The 25,324-nt window shown below is 46.2% G+C and overlaps 1 protein-coding gene across 1 annotated transcript in view; it reads right to left on the bottom strand.

The window, feature by feature from the left end:
* The window catches only part of LOC138199925 (fibroblast growth factor receptor-like 1), a 29,548-nt gene extending 5,140 nt beyond the window's left edge, over nt 1-24,408 (bottom strand). Inside the window, exons 1-3 of the mRNA XM_069152232.1 lie at nt 24,176-24,408; nt 23,352-23,447; nt 3,701-3,973 (exon numbers count right to left, since the gene is read on the bottom strand). Coding sequence (XP_069008333.1) covers nt 3,701-3,973; nt 23,352-23,436 — 358 coding nt within the window. The 5' untranslated portion in view covers nt 23,437-23,447; nt 24,176-24,408. The remainder of the gene's footprint in view (nt 1-3,700; nt 3,974-23,351; nt 23,448-24,175) is intronic.
* Nucleotides 24,409-25,324: the final 916 nt, after the last annotated feature.

Genomic DNA, 25,324 nt, shown 5'->3' with positions numbered 1-25,324 from the left:
TCTGGGGAACAATGGCACCCTTTATACGTCTGTCCTGTTAAAGCTATCCCTTGCCACTATTGTCTTTACACAATGTTGGCTCACTAGACTACAAACGGGGGCGAGGTGGGACATCGCTGTTCTGTAGGATGAAATATAACAATCGATAAATGAAGAGCGCATATGAGGCCTCTAAATAAATGAGGAGTGTACTGGATGGTTAGCAAAAGCTGCAACCTATCAAGGATTCAGAGCTCAAAGATCTTATATACAGTATGAAATCAAAGGTTGAAAAGGAAATTCAATTACAAGAGTCATGATTCAAGCACACGCTTATGCAACCAAGTGCTCTGACAGAAACTATCACGCTGATCTAAATGCAGTCAACCTTTTTCCATCCAACTTGAATCCATTCATGGCTTCGCTACAGTCTTTGAGGTCTGACGCCATCCCCTCCCATTCCATTCACAAATCTAGGCACCGAAAACAGGTCACTACGCTCTCTCTGTGCTGGCCCCTTGTTGCCAGCTGAATCACAGAAAGCGGCCTGATGATTTGGGGTCGCGGCGAGCTCCAGATGTTGCTGGGGACATTGTAATGTCCAGGGAAAGTTATGCACAGTGGCCCAGCATCACTCTGGAAATCTCCAAACAGCTACCACATGTGATCAGTCAGCCACGGGCCAGTTTATCCAACAGTTGGCTTGGCGATGTCTCTAGAGAGGAGCAACGTGAAAAATGTGCCGCGAGAGCCAACATCTTCATGTGGGAATAATGAGCACTGCCAGCCCAGCGTTAGCGCTGTAATATATGATCTGTGCAGACATAAACGTTAAATCCCACCGCTGTAAATGTTAATATGACAATCCCATATTAATGCTAATATGAAGCCTGATGTAGCCCGAGCAGCTGCGGATGGAGGGACTGCTGCATGCGTCGGCCTATCTTTGTGGGGGTGCTGGGAGGTGATGGGGCCAGTTGTCAGGAGACCACCCCAAACAGGGCCCAAACAGCCAGCTGGAGGGATTGAGGAGGCGCCATGTTGCACTGACTGACCAGATTCTTCAGATAGCTCTTGGGAGGACAGGCTGTCCACTGGCAGATGGGAAGAGGGAGATCTCTCCAGCCGCAGTGGACCCCCCCCCCCCCCCCCTCCTTACATCAGCCTGCAAAATCCCTCACTCTCTCACTTCCACATCTCACTCTACTTCTGTCTCTTTATTTTACTGTCTTTCTTCTGCTTTACCTCTCTGCTGGGTCCCAGGCTGTGTTTTAACAAGTTACGCTCTCCACGTTGAGCCTCGAACTTGAACTTCTGCCAGGATTTAGTCGAAACCTCCACCCTCACCGGCGCTGTAACTGACTGCAAGTTGCTTCTCGAGCTTTTTCACTGTGTGATCCAGTAAAAACAATAAACTGACATGATGGATACTGTATGTTAGAGGCTGCTACGCTTCATTTACAGAATTTCAAATAAATAAACTCTCCTCTCTGATCTTTCTTCGGCAACATAATAGCACCCCGAGAAGGTTAACGGCATGCAACTCAATTAAAAACCTTTCACATTTAGCTGATTCAACGTTAATGGAAAGTGTTGCTCATGATAATTGCAGGCTATTTGGCTATATTAAGTTGACTTCAATGCTGGAAGTATTTTGACAATGAGGCCTCCTAATCTTTGAGGCAAAAAGGCATCCAGAGTGAAATGCACCCCTGATGGAACAATTACCAATAAAAACAAACACTGTGGAGATGTGCTGCCAGCGACTAATGGGATGACGGACAAGAGAGGAGCGATGGAGGTGGGAGGGGGTGTTTTTGAGGGCTGGAGTAAGATGGTTTTTCATGCACAAGAAATGAAACAACCCAAGACAGATCAGGATTAAAAGTCAGGCCAGGTCTCTAAGTAACTCCATAAAGGGCAAAAACACTCCTGATAAAAAATCTCATGGAAATATGCTTCCAAGAAAGACTTTTGATTAAACTTCCAAAGGTATTTTTTTCCCTCACAGAAATCAGAGTGGGAGTGAAGCAATGCATGCAGTCAGGTTGAACTGATCCCCCCCCGACGACCCTGCCAGCTTCATCACCGCAGTCTTAAACTGTTTTCACTGATGTCTTCATTCTCACTCAGTCGCAACGCTGCAGAAGTCAAACCGGACAAATTACCAGTCGTACATAAACGGTTGTTATCTATCACAGGGATCGATTGGATAAATGTGTGCATCTCCAGTGTATGCGTGTCAAAGATATTCCTTATCTCCCCACTTTGGGTCAATATTTTGAATCCAAAAATAAATTCCACATGCATGTACAGGATTTGGCTGCACTGTAAAGAGAAATACTTCATGTTAAAAAAACAAACTGTCTCACATGTTTAAAGAAAACACTCGTCTGGAAACTTTTATGGCTCTTTTTTATCTACTAGTTTATATTTGCAAGCTTTTTCTCTGCTTGCGTCAGATGTGTCACAACCAAAACCAATTTCTATTTGTCACTTTTAAAATCAAAACTCAAAAACATCTTCTTTTTGTTTTGATGTAAACCATCTGAATAGAACTACAACAAGTAAAGGACAGTATCCAATCAGGACCTTCAAATGTTATCCGATACTTGATTGATTTTGACTATAAAAAGTTCAGAAACTTAAACCTTTGAGTGCAACGCAGACACAGAAAGAGCCACGTCTGACTTTGATACTATAGAGCACCAACGTTCCATCAACCTTGACATTACAGCTGGCTCTGTGCCTCAATCTCCAACCTTTCATTTCAGCACAATCAGCAGACACCCTCTCTTTGAACTCACTCGCAGCTTCATATTGAGGGAAACCTTAAAATAAACTTTGGTCTCATTGCTATACAGAAACAAGTACTGTTTTCTGATGTGTGTTTTCCACTTCTGCCTGATTACGGCTCTTCTTCTGAAGCATGGGTGTCACAAGACCGGGCTGCAACTCCTCCTGTGAGAGAGAGCCGGGCGCAGACTCTGGCCCAAATTAGGCATCTTAGAATAATTAGACTAAACACAGCCTTTACGCTCCACTCCGCTCATTCATCATGCTCTGCAGAGGAAATGCACTGTATGCACAAACGAGTAACACACTCGATCAGACTGCCCTTAATCCTGCACGCCCCATTCAAGAGCTGTGTGAGAGGCTGAAGACAAACCAGCGCTTTCACACTGAATGTGGTTCTTATTGCAGAGCTGCAGACCTCCTGCCTCCACAGAGTGTAGCCTGAGGAAAAGGAAGAGCTGGAGATCCAATTGAGTCACAGAGGATGAAGTAGTATGAAACAATATCCCGTGCCGCTGTTGACTTTGGGCAGAGAGAGGTAGGGGCTGCAACACATATAATAGATGAGAGCATCAGCCACTAAACCTCCATAAATCTACTTGTTTCAGACCTCGACCTCTGTGAGTGACGCTGTCTTTTAACATTTAAACTGTGCGGAGATTTTTGGACTGCATGGAAATCTGACACATCTGACCTCGCAACACCACCGCGGAAGATGATGCGGTCGGAGCGTACAAATCAGGGATTGACTCACTGAGGCGGCAGCCTCTGGTTTTAGTTACCGGACAGGTGACTTCATGTTTTATAGTTGCTGAATTGAGCTTAAATTTTTAAGAAGAATGACACATTTTCCAAAAGTCGATGATCTCATCTCAGGAACTTGCAGAGAGGCAGGTTACGCAGACTGAACTCCGTCTGCACTTACTGATGACGATGAGGGTGAAGTTGATGTTAACGCTCCCGAAGCCGTTCGTTGCTTTGCAGATGTAGGTCCCCGTGTCGTCTGCCTCCACCTCTTTGATCTTCAGGCCCATGCGGAGGATCCGGAAGCGAATCCAGCCGCTGTGGATGTTGCGCCCATCCTTGGTCCACATTATGAGGGGTGGAGGGTCTCCTTCCACCGGACACGGCAGCTTGATGGCGCTACCCAGCCGCGCCGCCTGTCTGTGAGCGACTTTCTCAAACGCCCGTGGAGGTCCTGAGGAAACACAAGCACACAAATGATCAATTCTCAGAAACCACCTTTTGTAAACCTTTAGTAAGATAACATTGAACATGGCTTTCTGTGGCTGACCAAAGTCTTTAGATGGCATTCAACATCTTAAAGAATCTGCAGGCCAAAAATATCAAACGAATTTATATTCCTATCATGACGGAACAGATAATGAAACATCATCTGGACCAGTAATTCATGGAGCTACAACCCTTTCAAACAATGCAACATCTCCATTCATCTTATGTGTAACTAGTTGGTCCAATAAATAACATCCCCTTCTTTTGATCTTATAATTAATTTTACAGGTAAAATCAGGAATAATTCACAAGGATTTTTTTTTTTTAACAATTCAAACAAATTTTCAAAGGTTTTCAGACGACTGAAAATGTAAAATGACTCGTGGCTTTTCCATCTGCTGCTGAGGATCATGAGATATGATTAAAGCTCCGGAACAGCTACTGAATGGACCCTGAGGTGAGATTGTTTTGCCAGCTGACATCAAGAATCAATTTTGAATGTTTTTTCTGTCAAAATTTTTTTTTAAGTTACTCATCAAATTTAGTTTCTTTGAGCATCAGCACACTTATTTGCAGGCTGCTAATAAAGCACAAGTGTACCCGAATAACAACATATGTGAATCCTGATTTGCCTGACTAACTCCAGCCCTTAACGACAGTGTGGCTGTTGGCAGATGAAATGAGATAGAGGTCATTTGTCATCTTTTTTGCTGATTACTCAGAGATCTTGAAGCCAGATTGTAATAATTGGGCAAACCCTGTCCTTCGCTGCCTGCACTGGGAGGGTGAAGTGTTCTGGCTTGGGTTTTGCGTAGCGTGCAAGAGATCAAAGCGATGAGGGGGGCGCGGGTCGTAGTGAGACGGACAGCAGCCTGTTCTCCCCGCTCTTAATTGGCTGAGGTCTGCTCCCTCAGATCTGGTGAAGTGGAGCGGGCCGAAACACCCTGTGATGGTGTTAGGAGGCCTGCGCCGCTGCTCGCACAGCACCGGGCCTCGGACTAACCCCTCGCACCACCACCACCAAAAACCAAACAAAACCCCGAGCAAACTAGACACAGAACAGAAACAGGAGCTGTAGGGAGAGTGAGGGATTGGAGGAGGGTGGGGGTGGGGGGTGGGGGGGGCAAGAAATGCAACCAGAACCCTATAGCTGCAACAGCCCTCAAAAGTACACAGAGCGCAGTCTGTGCCTCGGAACAAATGGCCAGTCTGGTAGCAGTAAAAACAATGGGGAGGGTAAGTACACATGGCCTCTCCCAACACATACACACATATGTGCTCAAACACACACACACACACACACACACACACACACACACACACACACACACACACACACACACACACATTCCTGTGGTGCATTTCACACATATGGTAAACAAGAAGTTCATTAAACTGATGAGGTTACAGTGGGGGTAGCTGACACAGGTAACTCCATCTGGCCGTTTCATCCATTGCATTGCACCCAGATGTATCTCAGGTGCAGGTACAACATCTGGACTGCTGTGCCAGTGACCTGAGATAAAAAAAAAAAAAAAAAATTTAAAAAGCTGGACTCACTCATATTTAAAAAAAAAAGAATAGATATATATAAATGCTGCACCATAAAAGTCAGTGGAAAAAAGTAACGTGTGAGCAAAAAAACCCCAATGAAACCCTCTTTTCTTTTTTTGTTTCCATCTTTCTCAACCAGGCATGAACACACACAAACTAAGAGTTTCCCTTCCTGTCTGTGGATGTCCTTTCCTGGTCCACAGCATGCACAGGAAATTGGAAGTGTCATTGTTTATGTCTGTGGAGAAAACGCAACCACAGTCTTTTTGGCTGTTGTCAGCTGGCCCATATCTCACTCCGCTGCTACCGGGAAGTCAGAACAGAGGCGCTCACTGTTTCTCCGCTGCAGGCTCTGCTTTAGGACCACAAACAGGTCACAGCGCTGGCTTGGTGCTGCTGGAGCTCGTATGGTCTGAGTTGATCCTAAAGGACTGAACTGCCTTGTGAAAACATAAATACATTTCTGCCAAATCTTGAACAAATAGGCTTCAGTTATCTCTTCAGACTCATGCTCCCGCAAGCCACTCAACCATGTGTTTCCTTCAGGATTAATGGAGAGGACGGACTTACAAAAACAAGGCCTGATTCATGTCAGAGGTTTAGTCGAAGCAAAGTGTCAAAACACTTTGACCTTACAGACACACTGGTGCTGTCAAAGGTGGAAATGCATTTCTTCAGAGGTAAGTGCACCTTTGTAGAAAATAAAAAGAGAAAAGGGAACATCTGAATGCTCTTTTCCACTCATAAAAATAAACAAGGGTGCACTGAAGACTGTTTTTTGTAGTGTTGTTTGCAGGGCATTCAACACTGATGGTCAGCTCACAGCAACTTTCCAGAGAACGATCCTTGTTTGATTCCCTTCCAGTTACAAGTTCGGGTTTCCTTTTGAATTACAGGTTTGTTTGTTTGTTTGGCTGATTGTGTTGACCAAACCGAGCTTGCATTGATGTTTGTTTTTTTTACTCACTGAAGACGAATAATTTAACATTTTGGGAAATAGGCCTTTTTTGCTTTATGCTGAGAGGTAGATGAAAAGATTAATGCTACTTGTCTGCACACACTAAAAGGACGGTGCTGTACGAGGAGGGCGATGTGCAGAGAGCTCTGCACTAATGTAAATACCTGAATCTTACATATAAGGCTGCAGCCAGCAGCCGGTTTGTTTAGCTGAACATAAATATTAGAAACCAGCAGGAGATAGGGAGAAACAACCAGCGATGGCTGTCCAACAGTAACGAAACTCATCCATCACCACATAATGTTTTTACACTCTGGTTTTTTTTTTTTTTAATGGATTAAATAAACAAGATAATATGTGTTTATTTCTGAGCTTTCTTTAAACGATACTTCTCATGTCTGTGTGGAAAATATGAGGAGCAATCAAAATGTTCTGGGACAGGTCCTGTTGCGTGTGAATGGGCCGCAGCACCACAGCGTGCATGGAGCAATAGGAAGCAATAATCTTCGTGAGTTAGTATTCCAAATTTTGTTGCTTGATCAACATCAGCACTTGAGTTACATGCATGCTTGTAGCACTGGTATGTTGCGAGACCACACATAAAATGTTGTGTCAAATTTTTGGGGACAGAAAGAAGTCAGAGCGAAATCCAGCGAGTGGAAGTGGTGGGAAGCAACAATTGTGTTATTGAGGGTGGGAAACTTGTGCATTTTCATCATGCTGGAGAACCCAAGTGCTATCGTGCCGCAGTACAGGTCGTTTGCACCGAATGTTTTCGTTCAGATGTGTCAGAACGTCCTGGTAGAACTCAGTTTTGTCATTCTGACCCTAAGAACGGTGCACAACCCTGCAAATGTCAAAGACAGCCCACAGGCTCCTGAACTGATGCACCTTCTCGGGCTTGGACAGTAACGTTCGGTCCCTCTTGAAATGTGAATGTCTCACTAAACACCGCATTCAATGCTGTCGGCTTTCTCAGGGGTCTCAGTTGCTGATTTCCAGAGTTTGACACACAATTTAATGTGTGCTTTCTGCTCCATTGTCATCGGTGAGACTGCAGATGAGCCCAAAACGGTGCTCACATAAACGCATGTAACTCAGGTACTGATCAAGGAATATTTCCTTACAAAGGTTTTTGCTTCCTCCTGCTCCGTGTACATCACGGTGCTGCGCTCCATTCACACGCAACAGGAGGAGTCTCTGAACTTTTTGATCCACCCTCATAAAGCTTAAAGATGAAAAACAAGGGGAAACAGGAAGCCTGGTTGTGTTTGAAGGCAAGAAAAACTGCATCCCAGCATTAAAGCATCTCACCGTTTACCATCAATCCTCTCATCTAGCTCATTCTTGACAAATAAACAAGTAAATGTATTTCCCAAAATATCAAACTATTCCTTTAAGTGTGATGAAGGTCTATGTGATCTTGAACTTTAGGACGACTCGAGCAGTGCCTGAGCTTTTTGGCTTAATAAACTAAAAAGCTTTGGCTGGTGCTCCAAGTGCGAGGAATGTGCAACAAATGATTTCCTCCCTCCATCTCCGTTCCTAAAAAGCTTTTGAAGACCTTTTGAAAAACAAGGCGTGAAGAAGTGTTGAAATCAAGGACACCGTCTGCATAACTTAATAAGTATTTGTGCTGTGTGCATGACCACCATCCTCTCTTCAATGGGGACTCTCCTCTCCACCTCCACCTCCTCCTCCTCCCTCTCAAGGACAGGTTCTCTTAACCTTGGAGTTGAAAGATTTGAAACCACACAGAGGCCCTCTGTAAAAAAATAAAATAAATGAAGTTCTTGCCTTGTCTGCTTGATACACAGTTCAAAATGTCTAAAAAGCATAGTGTAGGTAAAATGTACTGGAGCTGCTCTGTTTAGCTTTAGTCTCCTGGCTGCTGAAATAAAGGTCCTTGCAGATGTTGTGATGTATGGAAATCTGCCTGACTTCTGGAGTGTTTCCCCAAATTGTTAGAATTGTTAGTTGCTCAGTAAATGGAAAATTACACACATGACCATATGGGCATTCCTGTATTGCAGCGTTGGTACTCCTTATTATAGCCGAGCTCCATGTGTGAATGGAATCTTTCATAGTGCAGGAAGAGGAGGAGGAGGCCCGGCGACTCACAGAATTAGCTCTGTTTTTCTTTGCTCAATTTGGTGATGGATTATTTTAAGAGAAAGGGGTACATTCAATCACAGGCATTCTTGTCCTTCTGACTAAATATAGCCTTTTTTTTTTTTTTTTTTACAAAACCTTGTGAGCTGGTTAATGAGCAGTTGATATGTCGTGCAGGCATCCGTGGAGGGAAATCTTTTAGGAAATGTCAGGATGCAAATGAAAGAGAAGGAGGAACACAGGAAAAATAAAAAAAAAGAATAAAAAAAAGACTACAAAGGCTTCCAGACTTGAGCAATGTTCAGATGTGCTGGCACCTCTCTTCTTTTACGAAACACCTGTGGATTTGTAATGATGTGTACATGCGTTTTTTTGTCTTTACAAAGTGCTTTGGCTCTTGAGTGTCATGTCAATAAAGAGTTAACTTGGCTGCTGACAGCTGTTAGAATAGAGAACACCTGGAAACTTAACCAGCCACAATGAAAACAACTTAATAATGCATGCAACACCGTCTGACCAATGCAGGGTAAAGTTATTCAAACAAAACTGTAAACATCTTCGAATAAAAGGGATTTTCATGCTTAATCTACAGCCAACTGCAAGAATTTCTAATGCATCAAAAGGCTTTTGCACAGTGCCAGACTGTGGTTATTCATTACTAAGATAAACACTGATCTCTGAGTGAATGTGTCTTCAATATGCAGTATTTACATAAAGGATAAGAGACAGATAGAAGCTGGAGAATGCTTCCTCCTACTCAGCAGCACTGTGTTAGCTCAGCAGACCGTACAAGAGCTGACAGACCTCGAACATAAGAGAGGAGGGAGTTTAATGGAGCCTGTGCTTCCAGGGAAATACTCTATCATGCATTTCTTAAAACCTCAGCAGCACTTTTATAAGACAAATCAAAGAAAAATGAGTTAAGTAAGGTTCAAAGAACACGAGAGAGAAGAAAAAAAAGAAAATGCACCAAAAATACATGAAAGCCAGAAACCGAATCCAGAGCCGAAGACTTCACTTGAGACCGGAGGGGGTCGGGTGAAGCCGAAAGGTGAGGCAGACACCGCAGCTCGGGGAGTGTGTGAAAGGCCAGAGCTACCGTTCAGGGGCTGCTGCTGCGCTCGGCTATACATTTCACAAGCACAGATAAAAATCTGCATAAAACAGCGAGAGAGGGGAGAGCCACCTTGGCAATCCAAGAAAGGAGGTGAGGGGGGGCGGGGAGGGGGCAGTGATAGGGTGAAAGGGGATGGGATATGTGGAGTGGCCGGACAGGCTGTTCTGACAGCAGTGGGGCAGCGGAGGGTGAAGAAAGCCGTCTTTTCTTACCAGTCCAGACGTCCTGCCCAGCAGCTTCACCCAGTGTGGTAATCAATACCCGTTATTTTCCCCTCTCAGCTTTCCAATCAATAGATAAGAGCAGGGTAAGACCAGTCGGGACAATGGCTCTTTCTTCGGCACCATCAGATGCGAGCTGAATAGCAACTGCTTTTTGGTGGTGGGAATGGTACAAGAGGAGCTATTGGGTGACATGAGGGACCAGAGAAACAGCAAGAGGGGGTGGGATGTAAAGAAAGGGGAATAAGATGCTCTGGTCCATCTATCTGATTAAAGAAGAATCCCTGGAATAACATCACAGCGGAGAACCTGCGTCTACTTCCTACGCTAAAGGCTCGAGAACAACGGGCCCCTGCCGACTCCTCATCAAAAGAACAGGAGAGAAATTACTCCAGTGTCATAAAGCTCCTGGAAACATCTCCATCACGCGGCCAACCTTTAACGGGCCCTGCTGCGGAGCCTTTGAACTCTAAGCTGCTATATTTCATTAAACATGACTGCCTTCTCCCAGCCCCAGCCGCCTCTGCTGGAGAAAAGAGCATGTGTGCTAGCGTATATGTTTTTCTAGTCTCCTTACTAGCTGCAATGAAACAACAAACCAGGCTCCACCCACCACAAAATCAATCAATATTTGTTTATCAATAATCTAGATAGACTGAATATTGGTCACAATTTATGCAGAGGTAGGTCACTTCCAGTCAAACAAAGACAATCTCCTCTAATATCATAAAAGAAATACTTTCTTATGAACGAGAACATTAATTTATTAAGTGTGCCTTTATATCTTTTGAATCACAAGACAAGATGTGTCCAGATAAAGGTGGCAATATCTTGGCAGAAATCTCTTTATTTTCTAACTTACAGACATTTTCATTATGTGAAAGACCTCTTTCACTTCAGGTTAAGGAGTTTCCAGGAGGACTCTGTACTTTTCCAAGCATGTGGAAGTATGTGGAAAAGCATGGAGTCCCTATGGAAAGTGCTTCACCTGACTTAATAGAGGCCTTTCATTTAGTGCTTTCGGAGGTGGTGGTTTTTGTCTGATTACCGCATAGTGACTGGGAGATGTGGTGGAACAGTTCAGAGTCGGGTTTTCCAGTGTGTTACCTGCTCAATCAGCACAGAAAGTGTATATATTCGTTAAGAAAACACAAAGCACACATCACACCGACTGTTTACTGTGTAAATGGGCCATGTAGTTTATTGTCAGTGAATCCTATAAATGTTTCTTTAAACATATCTCTAGTGTATGAAATATGTATTAATCTGCAGCAAACAACCATCCATGGAAGTTTGAATATCGTTTACTGAAAACTACAGCGCTAAACTATTTTAGAAAACTATTTAAAAAAGAAATTATGTATAAACAAATTGAATTTGTTTATTCTCTGACTACAAAATCAAAACTTTTCTTTCAGAAAAGACAAATTAGCTTTTTCTTAAATAATCTTAGCAAACTGAACACACTAGTTTCAGTGGCATAGCTTTGCATGCAAATATGAGCCAGTATTACACTGGTCTCTCGCTGTCATAAAGAGCACACAGCGAGTGGCACTCTAGTCGCTTTATCTCACTCCATTAAGCTAAGGCCTGGTGCACACACAGGGGCTGAGTGTGTGCTTAGGGCCACTTATCAGGGAAGAGGCAGCGGGAGGGGAGGCTGTGAAGAAAGAGAAAGGCCAAACGAGTGACAGAGATGGAAGGAGAGACCAGACGAGTGGAGAGAAATAATAAAAAAAAATAATCGAGCCAAGCAGAGAGAAGCAGAGCAGGGGTTAAGGAGAAGAGGGTTGATTTAGAGAGTGGCAGGGAGCAGAGGCTAAGATGGCAGAGAGGCCTCCTTTAACACACAGCTCATATGGAGAGGAGGGCTGCATGGGGGAGTGAAGGGGGATTAGGTGGGCCCAGGCGGCAGTAACCAGGAATCCCAACAATCTCACACCCCACTCCCTGGCCCAGGCTCAGCCTCAGCCACATGACTCACTCAAACAGACCTCTCTCTCTCTCTCTCTCTCTCTCTCTCTCTCTCTCTCTCTCTCTCTCTCTCTCTCTCTCTCTTTCTCTCTCTCTCTCCACTACCAAGCAGAGCACCTGTTTATTACTGTCAGTGTAATACGTGTGGAGATTGACCGACCACTTGGCACTGAATGGGACATTGTGTGAACGCCCACATGTTTGGCTCCTCTCCGGGAAGGACGGGGCGATACAATTTAATCTATAGGCTACTTGATATATAGGAAAATAAAAGTGGGGCCAACGAACGACCGGACCATAAATTTTCTTTACTGAAAGTGGGCCGGCCCAATCACATCTCTGAATCGACCTCAGCCCTCACCCTCTGTCCTGTTTCTCATGTTAGATGCCGAGGAGGGGCGCAAAGGGGTGAACAAGTTGAAACTCTCAAGGCGGATGTCGCCAAATTTATCAAAATAACCAATAAGTTTAGTGGCGGGGCGGCGGGAGCTTCAACATCAGCTGCAGCCCCGACACTGTGCAGCAACGTGAACTTAAGTCAGGAGAGTAGAGCCGTGGACACTGCAGACAGAGGAGGAGGGAGACGGGGGGGACGAGGAGGGAGACGGGGAAGATGAAGAGGGATGAGAGAGCAGGAGGAGGGACACGGGAGGATGAAGAGGGGCAGAGAGCAGGAGGAGAGACGGGGAGGATGAAGAGGGATAGAGAGAGCAGGGGGAGGGAGATGGGGAGGATGAGGAGGGACAGAGAGCAGGAGGAGGAATAAAAGAGAGAGCAGGGGGAGACACGAGGAGGAAGAGGACAGACAGAGAGAGCAGGAGGAGAGACAAGGGAGGATGAAGAGGGATAGAGAGAGCAGGAGGAGAGACACGGGGAGGATGAAGAGGGACAGAGAGCAGGAGGAGAGACACGGGGAGGATGAAGAGGGATAGAGAGAGCAGGAGGAGAGACACGGGGAGGATGAGGAGGGACAGAGAGCAGGAGGAGGAATAAAAGAGAGAGCAGGAGGAGACACGAGGAAGAAGAGGACGGACAGAGACAGCAGGAGGAGAGACACGGGGAGGATGAAGAGGGACAGAGAGCAGGAGGAGAGACACGGGGAGGATGAAGAGGGATAGAGAGAGCAGGAGGAGAGACACGGGGAGGATGAAGAGGGATAGAGAGAGCAGGAGGAGAGACACAGGGAGGATGAGGAGGGACAGAGAGCAGGAGGAGAGACACGGGGGAGGATGAGGAGGGACAGAGAGCAGGAGGAGAGACACGGGGAGGATGAAGAGGGATAGAGAGCAGGAGGAGGAATAAAAGAGAGAGCAGGAGGAGACACGAAGAAGAAGAGGACGGACAGAGAGAGCAGGAGGAGAGACACGGGGAGGATGAAGAGGGACAGAGAGCAGGAGGAGAGACACGGGGAGGATGAAGAGGGATAGAGAGAGCAGGAGGAGAGACACGGGGAGGATGAAGAGGGATAGAGAGAGCAGGAGGAGAGACACGGGGAGGATGAAGAGGGATAGAGAGAGCAGGAGGAGAGACACGGGGAGAATGAAGAGGGATAGAGAGAGCAGGAGGAGAGACACGGGGAGGATGAAGAGGGATAGAGAGAGCAGGAGGAGAGACACAGGGAGGATGAGGAGGGACAGAGAGCAGGAGGAGAGACAAGGGGAGGATGAAGAGGGATGGAGCGAGCAGGGGGAGAGACACGGGGAGGATGAGGAGGGACAGAGAGCAGGAGGAGAGACACGGGGAGGATGAAGAGGGACAGAGAGAGCAGGAGGAGAGACACGGGGAGGATGAAGAGGGACAGAGAGAGCAGGAGGAGAGACACGGGGAGGATGAAGAGGGATAGAGAGAGCAGGAGGAGAGACACGGGAGGATGACGAGGGACAGAGAGCAGGAGGAGAGACAAGGGGAGGATGAGGAGGGACAGAGAGCAGGAGGAGAGACACGGGAGGATGAAGAGGGACAGAGAGAGCAGGAGGAGAGACACGGGGAGGATGAAGAGGGATAGAGAGAGTAGGAGGAGAGACACGGGGAGGATGAAGAGGGACAGAGAGCAGGAGGAGAGACAAGGGGAGGATGAGGAGGGACAGAGAGCAGGAGGAGAGACACGGGGAGGATGAAGAGGGACAGAGAGCAGGAGGAGAGACAAGGGGAGGATGAAGAGGGACAGAGAGCAGGAGGAGAGACACGGGGAGGATGAAGAGGGACAGAGAGCAGGAGGAGAGACACAGGGAGGATGAAGAGGGACAGAGAGAGCAGGAGGAGAGACACGGGGAGGATGAAGAGGGACAGAGAGAGCAGGAGGAGAGACACGGGGAGGATGAAGAGGGACAGAGAGCAGGAGGAGAGACACGGGGAGGATGAGGAGGGACAGAGAGCAGGAAGAGAGACACGGGGAGGATGAAGAGGGACAGAGAGCAGGAGGAGAGACACAGGGAGGATGAGGAGGGGCAGAGAGCAGGAGGAGAGACACAGGGAGGATGAAGAGGGACAGAGAGAGCAGGAGGAGAGACACGGGAGGATGAAGAGGGACAGAGAGCAGGAGGAGAGACACAGGAGGATGAGGAGGGACAGAGAGCAGGAGGAGAGACACAGGAGGATGAAGAGGGACAGAGAGCAGGAGGAGAGACACAGGGAGGATGAAGAGGGACAGAGAGAGCAGGAGGAGAGACACGGGAGGATGAAGAGGGACAGAGAGAGCAGGAGGAGAGACACAGGGAGGATGAGGAGGGACAGAGAGAGTCATTTATCTGCATGTTGGTCCTCCTGGTGTTAAAGATTCAACTTCAGGGCTTTGAATTAGTATTTAACTTTATAATTTCCTCCTCCACAGCAGTGATTCACAACATTTTAGTGAGACGATCCACTGCTTCCTAAACTGGTGGTCGGGAACCCCAAGAGGTCCCAAGATCAATCTGACGGGTCAGAGGACTTTCTCTGTGAAATGCAGGATATGTTTACCTGTTCAAGTGTGTAAATTTCCTTCAAATGGAACTATTTCAAAAAGAAAAGCTCATGTCTAAACCGAGGCCAAAGTCGATGTTTTATTTAAGGTATAAAAGCCAACACAGTTCTGACCCACAGACACATTTGCGTCTGTATCAAAGTAATATCGACCCTTACAGTACAAATGTATCTTACGCTGATTGGACATCGCTCCGTTTTAAGCCTAAAAACTCCAGAGCATGCGCACTGGATAACAAACCCAGTTCCACCGTCTCCTCGTAGCAGTTTTTGTTGTTTTCATGGCCTCTATCTGTCAACAGCGAGGTGCATCCTGCCACTGCCAGCATCCCCCCCCCTCTTCCTCCTCCATACTCCTTCAACCTTGCTGCATTCCTCAGTGGGAAAAATCGAAGTGTCCAGGCTGCGTTTAGCTCAGTGTGCGCGCCGACTGGCTGGCAGAGAAGCGCTGAGGCTTTTTTGAGCCAGACATGCTGTCACCGGCGGACCTCGAGAGTGTGTGTGTGTGTGTGTGCGTGTCACAGTCACATCTGTGTGATGATGATGATTATAATGATGTTGATGATGATGACGGAGGCCGAGCTCGGCGATGAGTGCCCCTCATTTCTCCGTCTTCAGGAACCCGACACCAGCGTACAGTCTGAGGATCAGCCAATCTCCATGACACTAGGAAGCGCTTTACACCAGCGCCTTTTGTCAACAGGGTCTTTTCAGGAGAGGGCCAATGACAGACTGTGATGTAGCAGGAGTGTTTGGGCAGAAAGGAGCAATTCAGACAGGGGCAGGAGGGAGGGAGAGGCTGGGAGAGGAGTGGTCGAGGGAGAGAGAAAGGCGGGCGAGACACAGACGAGAAAGAGGAGAGAGGCAAGGCGAGACCGAGGGAGGGGGTGGACGAACCGGCAAAGCTCTCACTGACAGCAATGGGGCCTCTTGACAATCCGGGAATATTGTCTGAAATCAATCTGTCATCATGGAGCTGTTGAGCCTTTCATTATGATGTGGTACTCGCCCTTTCACGGTGACAATTTGTTCAGTGCTTTCCCAGTTCACCTTACTACTCGGCTGTACAAAGGTCACTGCCCTCTATCCATCTCTGTCTGCCGGTCTGTCTGTCTCTCTCTTTGTTAATCAACTGTCCAAACAGAGCTACGCAGTCCTTTTATCGAGGTGACCTGCTCAGACACAGCCGACTGACGACCAGAACAGACGACCGGCTGCAAGGGCTTCTGTTACATCACTGAAGTCCCGTATTATATTTTATAACCGTCTGATAATTGTTTTAAAAAAATGATTTAAAAAATAATGAACAAAACTGAGATTCTCCAGCTATCCACAGCAGCACTTTGAGATACATGTTAACATGCTCACAATGATGATGTTTAGGTTTAATCGTTACCGTATTTGGTCACAAAGCCAAGTTTGGGTCTCACTTTGATTTGATGATGGCATGAGATAAAAAGTAACGTGATACGTTTTTACATCCGCTGAGGACCGTTAAGGTCTCTAAAAATCTACAGCAATGGTTTTAATGGAAACGTCAGAGAATCACTAAAGAACCATGCAGCACCTGGAAACCATGAATATCTACCGATCCAGTTGATGCATTGAACATGTGAAAACCTTGATATGCTAGTAGCATAAAACAAAACTCAAGAGGATCAAAAGTTTATCTTTGAGAGAACTTGTATATCTGCACAAAATTTCATGGCAATCCAACAGTTGTAATCCGTCAATGGGAACCAGCCTCATGGTGTTGGTAGAGGAAAAGTCAGGAAGTTTCCTCCTCTGGAGACCATCCATGTAAAACAAATTATGGCCATCCAACCAAAAAGCTGCTGAGATATTCCAACCGACCAACTAACGTTGCCATTCCAGCTGTTATTCTGCTTGCATGTTGAAAAATAAACAGTCAAGACACACCATCGCAGTATGAATGGAGTAGTGCGCCCATCTGCCAAGCCTTAAAGCCCAAGTACATCCAGGCTGGGGCCAGATCCAAGGCCCAAACTCACATCCCTGTGCATGAGGAAATCAAATCAGTCTCACTGCATGGTGCAGAATTCCTGTCTGGGATCGCAGTAGCTCTGCTATAAAATATGACAGATCATACTCTTTACCCCTGAAATGATTTTTCCTCCCGTTCCCCTCTTTATGTCAAAGTGGGGACATATTTTTCCATTCATTACAGAAGCAATGGGTCCCCTTCATAAAACATCAGGGCCCCTCGGCCTCCGACGCTGAGAGAGATCTTTGCTGCTGAAAGTGTGTGCAAACAAGTTCCACCATGACAGCCTCGCAATAAAAACTCCTATTTTGACGTGTTGTGACGAGCCACCTCCCAGACTAGAATCTTTACAACATCGATCAATAGGCACGATGTACAAAGACTTTCCGAGGTCACTCAAAAGAATCCTTAATGAAAAACAAAGTGGAAGTGAAAAAGCCACAAAGCCATGTGGGGTCTCACTGGAGCTCATCGGAGGTGAACTGAAAGAAGGTGGTGGTGGGGAGGGGGGGGGGGGGGGGGGGTTGAATCTAGAAGGAGGGTCTGGAGGTCTGTGTGAGGCAGTGGAGGCCTCATTCAGAGCTCGTTATCCCAGCCGTCCCCTGGCTCGGCTTTCTTCAGGCCCAGCCAGCCATCACTGTTGCCACCACCATAACTTTCAATCAACCTTTTAACTGCAGAGCGGCAGGGTTGGAGTGATTGTGTGTGTGTGTGTGTGTGTGTGTGTGTGTGTATGTGCGTGTGTATGATTTTGTGTGTGTGTGTGTGTGTGTGTGTGTGTGTGAGTGTGTGCGTGTATGTGCGTGTGAATGATTGTGTGTGTGTGTGTGTGTGTGTGTGTGCATGTGTGTGTGATTGTGCGTGTGTGTGTGTGTGTGTGTATGTATGTGCGTGTGATTGTGCGCGTGTGTGAGAGTTTGTCAAGTGATTTCAAAAGAAACCCTGTGGCGAGGAGGACGTGGCAGCAAAACAAAGACAGAGGAAACTTTCCAAATCCTTTCAAAGTGAGGCACCAAAGTTTGGTATCAGATTATGAAGCTCACTAACACTCAAAAATGATAACCAGGAAGAAAACAATGAGAGGCTTGATGTCACACAGAGAAACTAAAGAGGGAAAGCTTATCCCCAAATGATATGCAACAGGTACATCCTGGCTGCCTGATTTGGTATTCTGATAAGTTCATACGAGACTTCAGCAGCACAGCTTCCAGCAGGCTGTGGCAAGTACAGCAAACAAGCACATACAGTAAGATGGGGCAGATAATATTTCTGCAGTTGAAATCAGCCTTTTATTCACTAACATCACAATGACAACTCTTGAACTTGTCCAAACCTGCTCAGTCCAAGCAACGTCTTGATGGCGACCATCATGTAAAGTATAGAGTGTGGATGTTTTCCTGAGGCAACAAAATGTTGTCATGGTAATATGTCTAGTAGGAGATGCATCGAGGAGCAAGAGGAGAAACGTGGAGAGGAAATAAAAGCTGAGGACCAGGTGTGCAGGTCTCATGCTCTGAATCATAAAACGACAAGTTAAAAGTTACAGGAAAACTGAACCGGCTTCTCCTGGTGAGATATGAAAGAGGAGAGTGACTGAAATCTCACCATTTCACTCACTAAAGTGACTGAGTGAACAGCTGTGGAGCACAAAACAGAGAGGAAAGGAGGGTGGAGGGTGGTGGTGGTGGTGGTGGTGGTAGTGTGTGTGGGGGGGAAGGGGGGGGGGTCTCTGCAACTTGGCTCCTCAAAAGAAAAAAGAAAACAGAACAGAGCGGGAACTGGAGAAATGAAGGAGGCTTAGAAAGAAGGGGTTGTGCAAGACAAACACTTCCCACTGTGGGGCTGAAATGTTATTGTAAGGTCACTTGTAAGGTTCCAGCAAGGCGGACCCCCCCCCCTCCTCCCACCTCCCACCTCCAGGCCTCACTCCGTCTTCGGCCAAGGGCGTAACACGGCAGCCTGAGTCTCAACAGTGTCCAGTATCATCAGAGGCTTATTTAACGCCGAGCAGCTGTCAATTAACGAAAATCTGTTCCTCACACGTCTGGAAAATGGTGAAAAGTCAGAGCAGGGAGACGCATAAAGTGGATTATCATCTGAATGGTGACGGTGGGACGCCTCCGTGTGCGCTCTGAGAGAAGCTCCATTGGTTTCGCCAAGGTTAACGGGAGCAAAAGGAATTCTATTTAACTGAACCCAAATCCATTCAGCCAGCAGGAAGAGTGTGTGTGGTCTGAAAACACTCCCGGAGCCAACTGCCCAAACAAACTAATGAGCATTGTACACACACACACACACACACACACACACACACACACACACACACACACACACACACACACACACACAGGGTTTTCTTACAAAAATAAAATGTGCATTTGATCATTAGCATACAGCTGAAAGTGACAAACACTGACAGCAGACCAAGCCTTCTTTAAATTCCACATGAATGTTAATTGAAGTGGCCATTAAAGTCGGTCAATGAAGGGAGTGTTGCTCGCCGGGATTATATGACCCTGCCAAGTAAACACCAACTGACCTCCATTATGACTACTTATCACAGCTACAGCCCTTTCCTTTCGTTCCCCTTGGAGGGGTGAAGCCTGACACATTCCTGCCTCCAAACGTTTCCTCCTGGACTGACAGGGTCAGCACCGTGCGCTGATAGATGGGGAACATCATCGCGTCGCTAACATTATTTCCGTGACAGAAACAGAGGAATCATGAGGAATATTATTTCCACCTGGTTTAGGGGAGAGGGAGGCGGAGTGGGAAAAGTTGTTGCTGTACCTCTGAGGTTTTCCAAATTGCCCTGCGCTCCGTGGATGTCTCATTATCGTGACTTTTTCTCGGGGCAATTTCAGCCTGCTTAATAAAACGCACCTATATTCAGACGCACGAAAGTGGCGCTCATTCACTCTCGTAACTTCTTCTCACGCACGTCTAAATGGCAGCACCTCGGGGAAAGCGAGTTCCCCTCCCGGTCTACCGTGAGCTCGAATAGATCGCAAATCAGTCCGGCCTACAGGGATGAGGAGAGTTTAAAATTAATTACTGCTGCCCTGTCCAACCTGGGGGACCGCCGCGCGTCATAATCCCTCCATTGTTCTCCGCAAATGGACCCAGACTCAGTAAATATGGGGCTGCGGAGAGCTGAGAAAGGCTCGGGTGGAAGTAAAGGTCAGCTCATGCCTTGTTTTAACGACAGCACATTAACTTAACTCACTTCCTTCGACTTTACACTGCTAATAAATTGGAGGAAATGCAGAGAGAAGCAGGGAGAAGGACGGGGACATGTGTGCTGGATGTATACGGAGAAGATCAGAAGCGGTGCGCTGAACAGTCACACTAAATAAAACTCTGTGTGTGTGTGTGGGGGGGGGGGGGGGGGGGCAAAGAAAGTTTGACTTTCCTGGAGCTCTGTTGCTTGGTGTGGGCCGAAAAACAAAACTGTAACATGATACTGATTTTATTTCTCAAACCTAAATGGACCGTTAAAGTGCAAGTCAGGCAAGAATTGTGAAAAAAAAAAAAAAAAAAAAAAAAAAAAAAAAACATCTTGCAGCGCAGCGAAGCTGCTTTTCTGTGCAATTCTTTCTCTTTTTCTTTCCCTCCTGTCTCACCAGCTTGGGTCACCACTGTTGCACCTTCTTACTATGCAGGAGCTATTGAAAAAAAAAAAAAAAAAAAAAAAAAAAAAAAAAGAGGACTTCGAGGCATTTTGTTACTGAGAAACGAACCTCATTACGGTTAAAGGAAATGGAAACCTGTCTGGGAGCCAGATAGCCTTGTGATTTTAAAAGCCCTTGGCATACAGTTTATCTCATAGTACCTTGTTGTTATGAAAGCATGATGTAAGTCTGCTATAAAATGTATATTTTCCAGCAGGGCTGCAGAGGACTTTGCATGCTCCAGCAGATAGCTCCAGAGGGGAAGGACACACATGTGGTGTTAAAACACAAGAAGATTCACGTACAGGGTGAAACAGACAATTGTTAGAAGCCTGTTTCTAATTAAAATGCAGCAAAAACAGCACCGTTCACGTGTGTGTGTGTGTGTGTGTGTGTGTGTGTGTGTGTGTGTGTGTGTGTGTGTTCATTGTTAGCTGGTCCTGGTGCATAACAGAGACACCTGGTGCCTCTCTGGTTCTCCCAGGGTGCATTGCTGCAGATCCATATGTCCAGGCTGCTGCATTCCTCAGTCAGTGGAGCCCAGTGGTCCCCGGGCCTGTCACCACATTAGAGGCTCTGCTGGGACACATCAGTGAGCACCTCCTCCAGCTGCTGGGGGTGGCGCAGCACCGGGACGGGGGAGGATGGAAGGCGCTAGGATGGAGGAAGTGCGGAGGTACCTAGGGGAGGGGGGGGGGGGGGTCTTAAGAAATAATTCCTGCTTGGACAGTCGCAAAGTTGTAGCAGTGGAAAGAGGGAGGGTCTCTCTGTGTGTGTGTGTGTGTGTGTGTGTGTGTGTTTGATGCAGGGGGTCCTGGGTCAGACGTCACCTGATAACTTGACAGCTGCAGGGTTAAAATCGCTCACTCAAATTTACTGTCTTCTCAGGTGCGCCGTCTGAAACGTTTGGATAGCGGCTGTAAAGTAACACTTCCCAAGTGTTTTTACCGTTTCACACATAAGTCAAAAGGGGGGCCCCGTCCTTTACAATTTAATTTACATTTGTCAAAGATGTCATCATGCATTGTTAAATTTTACAGGGACAGTTTTACGGCTCCGTTGGCCTTCGCTTCACTATAAAAGCACAAGTTTCGAGTCTAAACCGCCGACTGTATTTCACAGCGTGTCAGAGCCGTTTGGGCTGTAACACAGGACTCACTGTATCGCTGCTTCTGCTGGGAGAGCTGTGGGATATTTACACTACACATGTTATCCAGCATCATTCAAAAACCATCTCCCTCAGACAGCCCGCCAACTTCATATCCATGATGTTCACATCTGTCTGCGCATCTGCAACCACTTTCACAAAAATGATGAACAACAGGCTGTAAAATTCTCCCTCTCGTCCCACCTTAAATGAGTTCAGACCCATCGGACCTCCGCTCTCCACCGTCCCACCGGCCTCCCCATTTGGGATTTCTCCCTCACGGACACATGTTAATCTGTAAACATACAAAATTGCCTGTCTAATCTGATTTAGCCTTCGCGTCTTGTTTACTTTTGGTTTCGTCGCGCCGTGAAGGCACGGCTGCCACGCTGTGAATGAGGCATTGTCTGCAGACCCACAGATCTAATCTCCCCCCCTCTAAACCCCCTCCTGCCCCAGCTACCTTGAGCCATGATAGCCACATGCAGGTATTGTACCTATCAGACGCCTCTTAGATTCACTTCCAGCGAGCGCTCTGGAGCCTGCTAGTTTTGCCAGAGCGTAATCTTCTGGGGAAATGTGTCTGGCTTTCAGATTTCTCTCATTAAAGCTCAAGTGGAGGTTCGAGTTTTGCCTCCGTCTTTGACTCATGCCACTGGATTGCATCAGACATGGTTCAGTAGTCCGCGATGGTGGATGAAATCATAGAAATGGCTTCGAACATTTATTCACGAGCTGTTGACAAGCTCACTGTGAGCTGCATTTATAAAGCAAAGTATTGATACTGGCGCAATAAACAGTGTGGAGAATTGTGGTCAGACGTAAGGTCTCCCACTCTCCACTCAATATTACGGTCACACACGAACACACACGAACACACACACGAACACACACACACACACACACACACACAGACACAGACACACGTTGATGTGAGACAGTCCCTTGGCCAGCCACGGGAGAGCTGGACTCTTACACTGACTTGTGTTCTTTCACCCTGGGAAGCTGATGGATGATGTTTGTTTGGTTTAGCTGCAGTGAATGTGCGCACACACACAGACACACGGACGGACACACACACACACACACACACACACACACAGACACAGACACAGACACAGACACACGTTGATGTGAGACAGTCCCTTGGCCAGCCACGGGAGAGCTGGACTCTTACACTGACTTGTGTTCTTTCACCCTGGGAAGCTGATGGATGATGTTTGTTTGGTTTAGCTGCAGTGAATGTGCGCACACACACAGACACACGGACGGACACACACACACACACACACACACACACACACACACACACACTCACACAGCCGTGACTGAAATACACACAAACTAGGGATCGGGGTTGGCCTGCCCTCTCTCGTTCCCCTGCCCCGTGTTGATTTTGGGCTCCGTTTAGAGATTTTCTTTAAGTTTCAAGTTTTCCGTCTCTCACTTCTCAGCGCGACAGCATTTAAGACCCAACGGAGACTTTCTCCAAGCTCACAGGAAACCATTTAAACTTGGTTAATAATGAGCTATGAATGTGGTGTTACCTTCCACATTTAAACATGCAGTAAGAGTAAAGAAAAAAAAAGAAAAAAGTAAAAAGGTTAACGAAGCAGCTCTCACCTCTCACGCAGTCAGTCAGTAAAACAGCCTCAAACATGAACAGCACAATCTTCAGGACGTCCATACTGTCCAAAGACAAATTCATCTTCCCTAAATCTGAAAGACACAGGGACACGGTGAGCTGGACAAGCAATAATTGGAAAAAAAAACGTGAGTTTGAAAATGCTTCAGCAATAACACAGTATTAAACATAGAAACAATAGCGGCGTGTGGTAGCATTTACAAAGCTGTAAATCACTTCACTGATAGAGTTTTTCTGGCTGGAGGAAGTTTTTCCTATAGTTGACCTCTGTAAACTAGACTCCTGGGATTTTTTTTTGTGGGCCATAAAAAAAAAGTCGACATGGTGTCTAAAATGAACTCTAAATTACTAGTTCTATTTGAAATTTGACAAATAATTCAATATAAATTCTATTTTGACACAAACAGTGAGGAAGTGCGATCATTGCATGTGTGACTGTGACAGGATAGTCTGTCACAGTCAAGACACTTTCTGGCACTTGGGTTTGGGGTCTATGTGGGACTTTTTACACTGAGCTTCTAAAGTTTTCATAAAGTAAAAAATAAAAAATAAAAAAAAAAGTCCTGAATAAGTAAGAGAAAAGTTGTGTGTCTAATTTACATATTCAAGCAGATAACGGAGGTCTTGAATAGCAAAATGTTCATGAAATCGGTCTCTCTTGTTTATCTTTGCTGCATTTACAGTAAAGTATCAATACTGCAGCTCACTTGTAGCTTGTAAACATGCAAATAAATATAGGCTTTTAAAAAAAAAATATTCAAAAACAGGGACAAAGGCAAACACAAAAATGACAATAACATACCTTGATTTTCAATGAATTAAGTCAACCTCGTATCAGCCTGTTGATAGAAATGCTTTCAGCTGAAGTCCGTGTTGAGTCCATGAATCAAAAGTGACAGCAGTCGACTTTCCTCCGACCTCTAACAGACCACATGACCGTCCCGGACTTTAAATAACGGACTCGAGGTGGCGTTAAAGACACGCGCTTCCATAAACCACTGGAAGAGTATCGATACGCTGATTGTTCCAAACTGCGGGCAGTCCGGATCCGTTTAGTCCGCCTCGTCCACCAAGTGACTTTTCCAGTGCGCACACAGCGGAGGACTTGTTGTCCGTCCCAGCGCTGCAGCTGCGGGCCAATCACAGCCTGCAGAGACCCCGGACACGTTTAACTCTTTATCTGTCACCCACCGCAAAGTCATCATCTGTCAGGCCAATGTGTGAAAAGACAGGTCACAGCTGTCCATCATCAGGGGGGGATATTATACAATTATCACTGAAAAATGACAGTGACCTTATCACAACAACTTACTGTTGTCCCACTACAATTTGTTTTACAAAGTCATCAGAAATCCCCACATTATTGTTAAAGCAGTGACTTTAAACACTGCGAAATGTAACTGTGATGCTGCAATTTTTGTATTTAAGGTAAAATAAATTCAAACATATGGCTCAGTACTGTATCTCCCTTTGCTGTGAGGGATTAATGCCATTAGGATGTCACACATGAACACGTGCTGCCACCTATCGGCCGCTGTGTAGATCAGCTCATCGAGTGCCAATCAAGTCAATTGGTGTTTTACTCATAATTAGCAGCCCTGGTGTCCTACTTCTGGTTTTATACCTCTAACAACAAGCACCTCTGACTTTCTTTAACAAAACTCTTCATGAGTTTGGGCAGGATGGTGGATGTATGTTTTAAAGGTCTCCCTGATCTGACACACCTGAATGAAATGAATGAATCTAATGGGCCTCTGAGAGCCTGATAAGGATCCATTCATTTGAATCAGGTGTGTTAGAGCAGGTCCAAAACATGCGGGGCAGCAAAAACAATTGACATCAAATCATCAATACAATAACATTTAAAGCAGCAGGAGCTGAGATTAACTGACTTTTAGTCCTTAATATAGCTGAAGATCCAAAATCCCTCATTCCTACATTTCCCATAATG

The sequence above is a fragment of the Embiotoca jacksoni genome, unplaced genomic scaffold, assembly GCF_022577435.1.
Source record: "Embiotoca jacksoni isolate LCO1_2020_lvr unplaced genomic scaffold, fEmbJac1.0.p SCAF_18, whole genome shotgun sequence".
In the NCBI taxonomy this organism is placed as follows: domain Eukaryota; kingdom Metazoa; phylum Chordata; class Actinopteri; family Embiotocidae; genus Embiotoca; species Embiotoca jacksoni.
This window is presented reverse-complemented; position numbering and strand designations above follow the sequence as displayed.